A 12,678-nucleotide genomic window follows, 5' to 3' on the forward strand; every position below is an offset into this window, starting at 1 on the left:
AAGAAAATCTTGCACCAATTTTACTCCCTTAAGTGTAGGACTTCATAGCAGCTTTAATGTCATTGCACAGACACACCTTTAAGCCTGTTTTCGCACACTCACCTTAAGGAAAGTCACCCAAGATCACAGCTATTTATGGCGGTTCACGTTAATCGCAATATGGATGACAATGGAATGGTAATGGAATACTGCAAAACACAGTAACTTAGCAGTAATTGTTCTTCGACTGCACTGATGAAACTGTACTTGAAAGGGACAGTAAAATCACCCCAAATGAGTGAGTGGTTAAGGTAGGACAGTAGACATACCGCTAGAAAAAACTGCAGCCTGCGTGAGCTCTGAACCCTTCACCTGCTGTAGAAACAAACCCATGATCAACACACTCAATTCTCATTGCTCTCCCCATCCCTGAGGCCCACTTCTGTTACCAGCAAGGCAGTGGTCATTTTTCCAACACAGCATTTTTTTTTTTTCATTTCCTTTTTTCAAATCAGAACACAGGTAAATGAACAAACCACCAATGACAGCAAATAACTAATTTCTTCAAAGATACAGGTATTGCCTGAAAAATAACAAAACGTGGTAAGGTACTACAATAGATATTCTGTCAGACACAGTTTGTTTACCAAAAGTATGCCTTAAGGCTGCTCTGACTTAGGATTTTTAGTTTGCCTGTGACACTGACCTGTACTTAACAATACAATTGCAGCAACTTCAAAAACACAAATTTAAACCAAAATCAAACTAAACCCAAACCATCTGATCTGACTATTTTCCCTAAAAGCAAAACACAGCATCAACAGTACTGTTTTGACTTAGGTCCTGTAATACAAAAAGGTGCTGCCTTCTACCAGATATATAATTGATAACACAAGTGAAGATCTATCGCAATATATAGAGAAATATATTGTATTGAAAAGATTGTAGCTATATATAGAGAAATAAGATACATCTTTAAATCACATCTTGGACATCTGTGTTTAATAAATAATCAGCAACTCAATGCCAGCTTGGGTGAGGAGAAAAAGGCTGATGGTATAACTCTAGCTGCACATAAAATTGTATACATGACAAATCATATTCTTCTTATCAGGTACTGTGAATCACATTTACCTTTTTCCCACAATGAGTTTCTTTCCACTGAGGAAAGAAACTGCGAATTCATACAGTTATCTAAGCATCTGGTCTAGGGGAAACCAGGTTATGGTCTCATTACTTTGGTAGGAAAATTAAAAATACTTAAAAAATATGTGCCTGTCTCAGAACAATACAGTGTCAGGAACATTCTATAGGGCGTTCTACTTGAGAGACCAAATTTCCAGCATTTTGAAATGCACGGCTAAGTAATATTAAGGTATTTGATTTCAACTGATACAGGAAGATAGTGATTTTCAGGAGCACTTAATGAGAGGTTTTGAATTAAAAAGAAAAAAATCACAAAACCAGTCACCTTTCTTTTTCTAAGCCACCTATATCTCATGATACATATCTGTGCATGCTAAATTTATTACAATCACCCAGTATTTGGTCTATCTTGTCATTGTAGGTTCTAAAAAATTTGTCAGTGCCAAGAAAGCATTTGAATCTCTGGTTTGTGTGAACAGCACACTTGCTACTGCAAAGAATAATCGAAGCAGCCATTAAGTTAAGTAATAAAAAGAGATGTTTAAATAAACGCTGGCTGAAAAAGAACAGAACATGGCTGATCTAGGTTAAGAGGAAGGAAACACCATTTATTCTACAGAATTATTAACTTCAAACTAGTTACTGTTTGCAGGTTAGACAAATCTTGGTATATGTCTGGGGAGAAATAAGGAAGTTTTATTCTTTATTTTATAACGTTTATTTCATAAATGGTAAAAAAGAGGTTGATAGAACGTCTTAAGAGTTACAGGTTTTACAGCTGTTCATTTACACTCATCTCCAATACATCTTCCCATCTGTTCTATATGCCATGTATAAAACACTTTCAATACTCATTCATCCCACACAGATCTTTTCAAGAGAAGCATGGGCACATACTTTATTCTTAAGAACTTTCCTCATTTCCACTTCTGTTTCATTTTTGTTGCAGGGCTCTCTTTGTTGTGTACACACTATCCATTACACACTAAAAAATTCAAATTGGTTGTAATCTTATTTCATAGTTCCAAATGCAAAATCCATGAATTCTTGGGGGAAAAAATCAGAGGAGAAAGGACATAATAGAGCCTGTTTTCTCACACCTACAGCTGGCAGTGGAGAACTGACTCCTGCTAATAAAACAAACAAACCCCCAGATCATTAGCAGGAAACAAGCACTTCATCAAACCTAATTTTTTGGCCTGTGGCCCTGGCAGAGTAGTGCTGGCTGCCTGGGGAATGTCACCACTCAGAAAGGCCAAGGTCACTCTGAAGTCAGCAGTGCTCAGAGCATCACACACTCCAACTGTGGCACCCTCAACACTGCAACAAGCACTGCCCTAGGGAAGCTTCCACCACCCACATCCCATATCCACAGTCTAAAACATAAATTGTGGAGTTGTCACTATTGCCTTTTAAAACAGTATCAGGATAGTGGGGGAGTGAGCTGTGCCTTGCCACTCAAAACTTCTACATGATGAGTGTGGCACCAACTTAAAACGGACAGTGAATGTGGGAGATCTGTGTGCAATTTCATAAAGGTCAAGCACTCTTATCCCCAAAATCTGAAGACCTTGTAAAAGCCTTTGGACTCTGATAAATATTTATCCGAGAGAAAAATCTGGATAACTGTTTTATGGAAAAAGTAGAGGAGTATGGGTCAGATGGAAAAGCAGTGCCATAGTGCTGCACATGTGTCTGGCATTTCTAAACAAGTCCCTAAGAAAAATAAAGACTTCTTAACTTATTTTTGATTTTAAAGTAAAGCTCCTCCAGAGATTAAGCACCCCAAAGCTGGAAGCTATTTTGAGGTCTGGTATATGTATTTGGGGTGAATTTCCACTTACAGTCTCCCATAGAGCTCACATTCTGTGGAGAATCTGGATCAAAGTATCCAAAATTGGGATGACAGAGGGAAAAACATTTACAAAGTCCCCCGATTTGCCTCTCTTTGTACAGCTTCTGGTACAACAAATTTAACCATGTTTGGAATTCTTCTGCAACACAGCATGGTGAACATTTGCCAACACAGCTAGTTTTGCACAGCCTCTAGGATATATCATGTGGCTTCTTATTAATTGCATATGCCTTTCATTTTCAAATATATCGATGAATATTTTGTTCCCTTGCTATTATTAATGGTGGCACAGTTCTCAACTTTCTTTTCTCATCATAATTAACAAGGGAAGCATCTTTGTGTATGGCCATGTGTTAGGAGCATTTAATCTTTACATTACACCTGCATGCTGTCACTTTTTGCTCGTTACCAAAGTACATACATAAAAAACCAAGAGACAACAGTGGTGAAAACTATAATCATTGCTTTGTAGTTAATAAATTACTGAAAAGTGCGAAGAGAAACTGAGAATAGTATCCATTTCACTGTTCTAATGGTTCCATATATAAAGTATCAGCCTATGGTTATGTCAGCTAATAGTCACAAATTGAAAAAACAATAATTCTAAAAACTCAAAGCAAATTAACTCATAGCTACTGCTACTGGAGTAACATTAAATTAACATAGAAGTAGATTGAAAGCTTTTTGAGAGAATAAAAGCAGATAAAATATGACACAAAACCAGACATTCATCTAGACAAAAGATGGTTCAATATCAGTGCTGAGGCTTACTTTTCAAACATGCGCTCAAAACAATGCACCTATCTTGCAAGATCCAGATACTCATAGCTCTGTACTCACACACATGCTTGCACAAGTAGACCAACTGAGAAATGTCTCTAGAATAAGAGTGAAATCCTCCTAAGAACTGTGAAACATTATGAATGATGAAAAGTATGAAAAAATATTTTTTCTTGCTAACGACAAAAGAAAGGTTATTCTACAGACAAAGTTACAGTTACTGGGTCTGTGGAGTCAAAATTAAGAAGCCCTGATAAAGGAAGGTTCAGTTTTTCCCATATGCATGCAAGTTATTTGTGTTTTACCTTGAACATCTATTAGATCAGACATTAGAACAGTGAATGTGCATGTGCAGAGCTAATACAACCACCAAACAGAAGTACCTAAAATACTGTTACTTTCCTTCAGAATGCAAATACTGCCATTAAGTACACCGTGGCAACACATGAGATCAGTGTGGATCTTAAAATATCACACACAAGCTATTCAAGTTTCTTAAGACAACTAAACTGGCAATAAAATGATAGCTATGCCATGTTGGTAAAAATAGCTCATTTTCCAAATTCAGTTCTCTGTAAATGTAGAAAAACTGCAACTGTCTTGTATATACCATAAGCTATTTATCTAAAATGGTACTGTCAGTGAAACAGATGTTGTTGCACAATATCCCTGCACCACCCACATTCTGTTCTCTTAGTTGCCAAACAGAACTGTTTTGAATTATTTACTGAACAATCAGATTCAAGCATTTCTGCAATGATCTCCATGCTACATTAAAGGAAAAAAAGTACTCAGAACTGAAATGTAGTTCCACAGGATATTTTAACATGACTTAATAAATTCAACACATCTTCATCAAAACAGATTATGAAGAATAGACTAAAATCTTAGCAGAAAGTTTAAAGAAGTTTTAAAAAGTTTTAAAAAGTTGTCCATCAGCTTTTTCTGTTTTCCTCTTCCTATCTATTATAATCAATTTCTTATGTTTTTAAATATCTTCATCCAGCTGAGGAAGATACCAAATTAATACCAAAGTCTCCGCTTCAGTACTAAAAATCATCTGTTCTTTGCAGGATAGCTACATAAAACCTAAAAATCATGCCACAGAGTAAGTTAGGTTGGAATGGAGTTCTGGGGATATCCAGTGGGGGGATGGCACTTGGTACTGTAGGGCCCACTCAGTGTGACTAGATAGGGACCCATCTTGATCCGCGTATACCATATGCCAACCTACGCTGTAGAACTCAGCCATCTGGTTTTTATCTTGTCTTTTCATGCTGTCTTGCTTTTTCATCTATCCTCCTTTTTTTCATCCTTTTCACAGTGATCTCTGGAGTTCATCAGTATCAGACTGACATCCGGCTTCCTAGGGAGTAGCACGAGGCACAAAACTATCCACAGCTCAAACAGAACCTTGCCAAAGAACCCTATGAACTCTAAATGCAAAAGAATTTGTAGCCTGCTCTCCCCAGTGCCACAAAATTGTTCTGAAAACTAAAGTTAGCAGATTTTCTCAACCTTTACTTTTTAATAATCTGTATATGTTTGAAAGCATGTGAAGGGAAATAGTGAGAACAATGAAATTCATATAGAGTACTTTGTCTACATTTACATCAGAAGTTCAAAAAGTCACAGCTTTCTAGAACAAGGAAATGTGCTTTAATTTTTAAGAATGGAGATAGGAATCTAAAAGGCATCTACAGAGATTTGCATGCATTCCAGCAACCTGATGAACACCTAGAGCAAATAAAAGCTCGACCAAAAAATCAGTTCATATCTAAAGCCTTTCCTCATGGGAAATACTGTCCTTGAGAATGTAAAACTTTCTTCAACCTCTCAAGACAGCTGAGAATAAAAGCAATGAAATTAACATTAAAACACATTTTAGTATCTCAAGAGGATTCTCATCTGATCAGTTTTTTACTCTTTGATACTTGTTTGCTGATAAGCCACCTAACCCTTCACTATCCAGCTTTATGATGCCTTATTTAGACTTCTCAAATTTGTTGAGCTGCTTCCCGATTACAACAGTCACGACATACACTTTTTTTTTAGCAAAATACTTGCCAGTTTGGCAGCAGCAGAATCAGCAAATCGGGAGAGGAAGTTTTGGTTAGAGGAAAGAGAATTTTCCCTACTCACCTGAAATTAAAATATTTCAAGAGACTTTAACACACCCAGTTTCAGATAGCTACCTAGCAATTCCCTGTCTCAATAAGGGAAGAGAGTGAAAAAGTTTCCATCAGAAACAACGGAGTTGGCAAATTCTGTGTTCAGCATACTAATTTGATACATACAATTGTACATCCATGCTCCTGATGAGTGAAAACAATCTAGGCTAACAGCTAATAATTAGAAATTAAATATTTTTTGCTCCCAAAAGCCAAGACTATAATTTCTTTGATACTAATAACCTTTAGTGTTTAGGAAATAAACGTCCATGTGCATTGCATTCACTATGAGGCATCAGACCTCAGACTATAAATGAATTTTAGCCTTTGCTTTAGACAATAACTTCAAGCTGAAAGTCCTAGGCATCTCTAAGAGGCTTGGAACTAGAGGTAATAGTTCTTCTTTTCACTTTTTTTTTTTTTTTTTTTTTTTTTTTTAAACAAGACAACCAATTATCTAATAACAGCAAATAAATTAAGAGAGAACTTCACTGAGATTTTATACAACAAACATAATCTGTGACATCCTTGCTATAAGAAAATAATTTCATTCATCCTGATTAATGCTGTTCAATTGAAGAATAAAATCATTTGTAATGACTTATAATTTCAAAGTGTCAGTGGAATATTCAAAAAAATGTCTTTACAGTACAGCTCACAGAGCAAAAACATGGTCTGACACCTTGAGAAGATATTTTCCCCAGGAAGCAGAAAATACATATTAGCTAAATTACAACAAAATTAGAGCATCTTTCATCTTTCTTCACCCCTCAATGATTTATGAATATATCATTTCATAATTTTAATTAAATTCAAGTTAATTCAGGAAAAAAAAAATCACAACACATATGATGCAAAGCTTGTGATTTTAGGAAAAGTAGCTAATTCTTGATTTTTTTCACTCCTATCTGAAATCTGTGTACCTGCATCACAAACAAACTCTAAGTAATTAAAATCTTAAAAACAATAAATGAGTGGTCCTAAAGGTATCCTTTTAAAATCAAGTCCATCTAGAGTACGTCAAATATAAACAATGTTCAGTATGGCTCACAAATTATTTATTCTTCTGTTCAGCTGACAATAATTAATCACTTTGATATACAGCAACTCTCCCTTACCTTGCAGCCAGGACAAAAGACAGTTGCTTTTCATATTGATAATTGCTTCAGACCAGTTACAGATTCATGTTTTCTGTCCAGTTTTGGACAGATGAAGTTTGCTTCATATACCATAGTCTTTCTATTATCACATATTTTTAGCACTAAGTGTCAAAGGACTTACAGTGCACTATGAACTCTTAGATTATTTAGAAACCAACTGTTGTCATTAAAGAAGCCCTTTGCTAATCAGAGAGAGTATTTTGTTGGTGTTGACCTTTCTTTTAATTTACTTATAAAATCCCAATCATGCATTTTGAGAAAGACAAAGATGAGCATGGATAATGCTGATTTTGGGGAAAAAACAAAAACAAAAAAAAAACAAAACAAAAACAAACAAAAAAAAAACCCAAAACAAAACCAACAAAAAACCCCCCAAAACAAACAAACAAACAAACAAAACCACGGAAAATATGAAGTTACAAGTAAACCTAGTTAGAGAATAAAAGAAAAAAAGGAAAAAAGAGAAAGATTTCTGGGGAGGTTTAATTTTGGTGATTTGTGGCTTGCCCTACAACCGAATGTGTCTGTCACAAATTCTAAAATATCCAGCTCTGGTATGTCTCTCACCTCCTTAACATGTGCCTGTGTACTTATATCCTGAGCCATTTCATATAGGACTGCTAAACAAAAGAAACAGAACTGTGAGCAACTAGGTCCCTGATAATTTGAATAATTACTGCATGATAAAGCCTTATTTGATGAATATACCCAAAGTCACATAAAACCAGACATCCCAGCCAACATATTGCTACATGCATATGTATTAACCAGCTCAGTTTCATGGGCCCCCTAAATATTTCTTGCTTTAAGAAGAAAGCTGTTAAAAAGATTATTATAATTGCTGAAGACCCACCAAGCCCTCCATGGATAAACTTCATTATCTATTTTCATTAACTACTTAAAAATTAGTTTGCATAGTTGCAAATAGCATATGGGAAACCATCCTCCTTAAACAGAGAACCGATGACTTTTGCCATTGTGGTCACTCTTTTCACCAGTTTTTTTCATGTAATTGCCACTAATTATAACAGGAAGTTAATGTTGTAATATCAGCAGCAGTAGAAGTAAAACACGTATAAAATACCTTTGTATACTTCTGAATTATTTGCACCTTCTCTGAGAAAGAAAGTGCATTAAAAGTCTTTAGAAAACCAAATTTTGCCACAAGATCTTCCCCAGATATTGTCACTGCTTAATCCAGAAGCTTAGGGGAAAAAAATAGCTCAGAGCTCAACGTGCCAAAATGCTGAGTAAAGGTTTATGTCCTTTTGCTAGCATTTTCCTTCTTGTTTTCTGTGTGATCAGGCTCATTCAGGAGTTAAAAGCTATTGATTTACTAGAAGGCTGTTTGGTTTATTTATTATTATTATTTTCAATAATATCAGTTTGAATAAATAAAAAGACTTTGAACAAAACATGGAACTTTTCTATATTGCTTACTGTGCTATATTAGAATGCTTATGGTATAGAAGGACTCAGCACTTACAAGGACATTATTACCTATAATTCAACTAAAAATTGACCAACCTTTCCTTCAGCATCTGTTGTTACCTTCTCAACCTTGTTCCTGTTTAAAAATTTCTTCACCAATTCTTCTACTTGGACATTGAACTTCATAAATGTCACATAGGAAAAATATGCTGTCAGGAGTGTTATGCTTTCCCACCACATTATGGAGTTATCCAGAAAAAAGATGATTAGCAAGATCAAGTCAATGATGTAAAAGGACATATCTCGAAAGAGTGGCCACCAAGTGAGGTTCAAGATCTCTTTAGAAAATAAAGCACACATTCCAATAACAAATAGGATATTGAACACAGCAGATCCCACTATTGTACCAATGCCAACGTTGCTGTGGGATATAAACACTCCTATCAAAGAAGTGAAGAGCTCTGGGGCTGACCCACCAGCAGCCATGAAGGTTGCCCCTGCCACATCATCAGAAATGGCCAGTTTTTCAGTGATGACAGTCAAGGAAGGAACAAAGAACTCATCACAGACTATGGCTAAGGCTATAAACATGTAAATCATTCCAATTATATGGAGGATGACTGCTCCCTGTCTTCTCTCCTCAAGAGAGAAAAGGTCCTCGGGGTATTCTCCCTTTGCATGATCATCTGTTTCATTGTCGTGCCCAGCTTCATATTTCATAGAAGCATGTAGATCTGGAGTGCCATTTTCATTCTGTTCTGTGAAATCCAAGAGAGTTCTTTGGTGCCTGTGCACCAGCTTTTGGCTATCTAGGCTGCTGACCAGCGCCATGCTATGTGGTTCCATCTTGAAAAAGGCACTCATTGAAAGCGAGAAAGTACTAATGGCCACTACACTGACAAGGAGCCCTACAATTCGTATCAGTCGCAGTTTTTTCCTAACATTCTGGTGCCACCTGCAACCAAACAGTTTTTCCACCAAACACCACTCCTCCAAGACACCAACAACAGTTTCTTTCTGAAGAGCCATTTTGTGATCTGTGTGAGATGCTGAGGGAGTCAGATGGACAGTTCCTTCATGCTTTTCTCCAGCTTTGAAGTTAGAAGTGCTGCAAGAGTCTTCCCAGAATCAAGTACTTTTACTCTTCACAGGATGTATTTTCTTCATTCGTCTTAAAAGGACAAACATATTATTGATATTAGTGAAACTGAAAGTGATTAGAAACTTATGAAAGCATTTTACAGACTGGGTTACACTTAAAATTTGAATCAGAATATGTAACAAAGTTCGGTCACATCCCACCAGATACAGCAATTATATGTTTGTTTAAGCAGCAACCCTGGGGATAACAATTTACCAATACTCAGTTTATGCCTCTCATATGCCCCTGAGCCACTGCTCTCCTCAGCTGCTGACAAAAAAAAAAACCCCAAAAAACAAACAAACAAAAAACCCCAAACCAACAAACAAAAGCCCAACAGTGTAAGGTAAAAACTGTCCTCGGATGTTGTACAAAAGTGAAGAAATTATTTTTGTAATAGATACACCAAAGGTTATTACCTGCTGTAATTACTTTCCACTATGAACATGTAATGTCCAAATCCCAAATGCAGGGGCAATAGTGCCAGAAAAAGCAATCAAAGTGCTAACAAGCATCTCATCAGCTGAGGCAGCATTAATTGAAATGTTATGTGTGCACAGAACAACAGTCACTGATGTGTAAGTAGAACACTTTGATGCAGGAACAGGATTGAAATGGGAGTTTCTTTGGCCCCTCTGTAAAATTGACTCAGGTTTACAGAGAGAACTTGGCTTGCCTCTGATCAGACCTAGGACACTGTCTTGGATGAGTCAAGACAAAATTTTTAGTCACTCCTCATTTTGTTTTGATTCATGTCATGCATTCAGCAATAAATGTAGGGTGTTACTAAGAATATCTATGTGGAACCTTTTAAAAGTGTTCCTCTTACCAATATTCAAGAAAATAGCTTAAATTTACAAAAGTTGATCCTGAAACAAATGAAAGGGTAAGAAATTATGCAAGAATTACTATTTATGTATGCCATAGATGAGCATTCTTGACTAACTGTACTTGCAATACAAGGAAAAAAAAAAAAAAAAAAAAAAAAAAAAAAACAAAAAACTCCAGATAATAACAGGTGTTTTGGTGAAGGAATTTGAAGAATATTTATAAAATAGAAGTTAGTTACATATATGTCTTTCACAGTAAGATGCATTTTTAATGAAACAAAATATAAGATACTTTCTCAGTAAAACTGAACGTTAGTCTTTACAATTACTGCCCAAAATCACTTTGCTACATCACTTGTTCATTTGCAGCAGTAGCTGAATTCTGAACATTCTATCAATCAGCATAATAACTGATTTTCTATTCTCAAGTACAAGATTACAGCTATTATTTGCAGCTCTTTCCCTATAAGTTAAGTCATTCGCAGTTTCTCCTGATTTTTTCAGTTTCCACACTAAGATGTCACAGAGACATACTTCATCCGCAAGATGCAGTAGCACAGCAGATATATTTATTTTCCACCTCAGAGTTAACACTCGACGGACCGCCACAAAAACATTTAGCAGGAAAGATACCGGACCGGCACCACGACCGCTGCCGTGCAACGGGCCGGTGTCCGCGCTTCCTCGCCCACTAAGCGAACGGGACACAGGAGAAGGGCTCGTGCCGTCCCGGGCCCTGGCTCTCGCACGGCAGAGCTCGGCCAGACCGCCCGCCACACGGCGGACCCCAGACCCCGACGGAGCGCAGCGCAGCCCCCCGCCGCCCCGCCTTCCTCCCCGTCCTCCCGCGGAGATGCCGCAGAGCCTCGCCTAACTCAGCCCAAGTTCGCACCGCTCCGCCGCGCTCCGCTCCGCGCCGCACAAACTTTTTCCACCTCCGAAAGGGGAGCGTGTCCAGCCCCAAGCGCGGAGAGCCGCGGAGCAACCGACGGGGGGCTCGGGGCACCGGTCCCCCGTCGGCAGCCGGTACCGCCCATGGAGGCGGGAGTTCGCGGATGGGAGTCCCCGCACCGCCGCAGCCCAACCCCCGCCCGCGCACTCCGCCGGCGCTCACCCGGAGCCGCGCTGCGCTGCGCTGCGCTGCGCGCCGGCCCGCCAACGCTCGGCAGGGGCTCGGCAACGAGCGGGATGGGGACAGGGACGGGCGGCCCCTGCACAGCCCCGCACGGCACCGACTGCGGCGGGCGGCGGCAGCGGGATCCGCCCCGAGCAGGCGGGGCAGGCGGCGCCCCGCCCCCGCCCGCCGCGCTCCCGCGGGACTCGGGTCGCACCGGCCGAGCAGGGGGGGCGAGGAATTCGGGCCTTTTTTTTCCTTTCTCCCCTTCATCCTGGGTTAGCTGGCGCGGCTTAAGCGAGGTAAAAATCAGCGCTTCTAGCGAAGGTGGTAAGCCTCGAAGAGCGGGATTATTTTAAAAAGGTGAGGCCTTCTGATCGAAATATCCTTTTATGCCGACTGAAGGGAAATCAGGAAGTTAAAGAAAAGGACGCTTCTTTTTGGTTTTGATTTAAGGAAGATGACATATCCACGATTAAGTTGTTCATCATGATTAATATAGTGCTAAACTAAATTTCTTCAAACTGCATTTCAAAGTTGTCAAAAAGAACAATAAAGATGCACTGAACGCACGATAAAGCAGAATTCCTTAGCCAGAGCTGTCCCCCTTCTATTTTGATCTTCTGCTTTCAACATGAGTATTTCCCTAATAAACTGCTCTTCACTAAGTAATCGCTTCAAAATTCACAGGCATTGAAACAGTTACAATGCAGCTCTGCCGTAGCAATTTCCTGTGACGTATGCTGGAGATCTGTTAGAGTACGCAGGTGATGCTCTTTTGAGACACCAGTTGCAAACCTCCTCTACACCATTGTTTAAAAAACCTCCATGGTAATCCATGGATAAAGCAAAGTAATCCAGTGTAGGCGGGGCAACACCCTAGGAAGACCCTGACTGGTTCAGGGCAGTTTAAGAAGAACTTCATGTGGAAGTCCTTGAGAAATGCAGAGCGCAGAGAAGTGCAAAGATAATCGGGTGGGTTGGGTAGGACAGCCGTCGAGATCTAAGAAGAGTTTGGTAAACTGCTCCATAACGCTTCTCTCTTTTCGGTGACATACTTAGCACTTTCTC

The 12,678-nt window shown here is 38.8% G+C and overlaps 1 protein-coding gene across 6 annotated transcripts in view; it reads right to left on the reverse strand.

Moving 5' to 3' along the window:
* The window catches only part of SLC24A2 (solute carrier family 24 member 2), a 115,707-nt gene extending 104,008 nt beyond the window's left edge, over positions 1-11,699 (reverse strand). For 2 of the 6 annotated variants that reach the window (XM_040090307.2, XM_040090306.2), the window contains exons 1-2: positions 11,608-11,699; positions 8,619-9,693 (exon numbers count right to left, since the gene is read on the reverse strand). In XM_040090307.2, the coding sequence (XP_039946241.1) occupies positions 8,619-9,551 (933 nt within the window). In that variant the 5' untranslated portion in view covers positions 9,552-9,693; positions 11,608-11,699. Of the gene's footprint in view, positions 1-8,618; positions 9,694-11,385; positions 11,526-11,607 lie in introns of those variants that run through there. The other 4 variants (XM_040090308.1, XM_040090305.1, XM_058424090.1 and 1 more) reach the window with 3 other exon arrangements.
* Positions 11,700-12,678: the final 979 nt, after the last annotated feature.

Source organism: Hirundo rustica, chromosome Z (genome assembly GCF_015227805.2).
Source record: "Hirundo rustica isolate bHirRus1 chromosome Z, bHirRus1.pri.v3, whole genome shotgun sequence".
NCBI classification, from domain to species: Eukaryota; Metazoa; Chordata; class Aves; order Passeriformes; family Hirundinidae; genus Hirundo; species Hirundo rustica.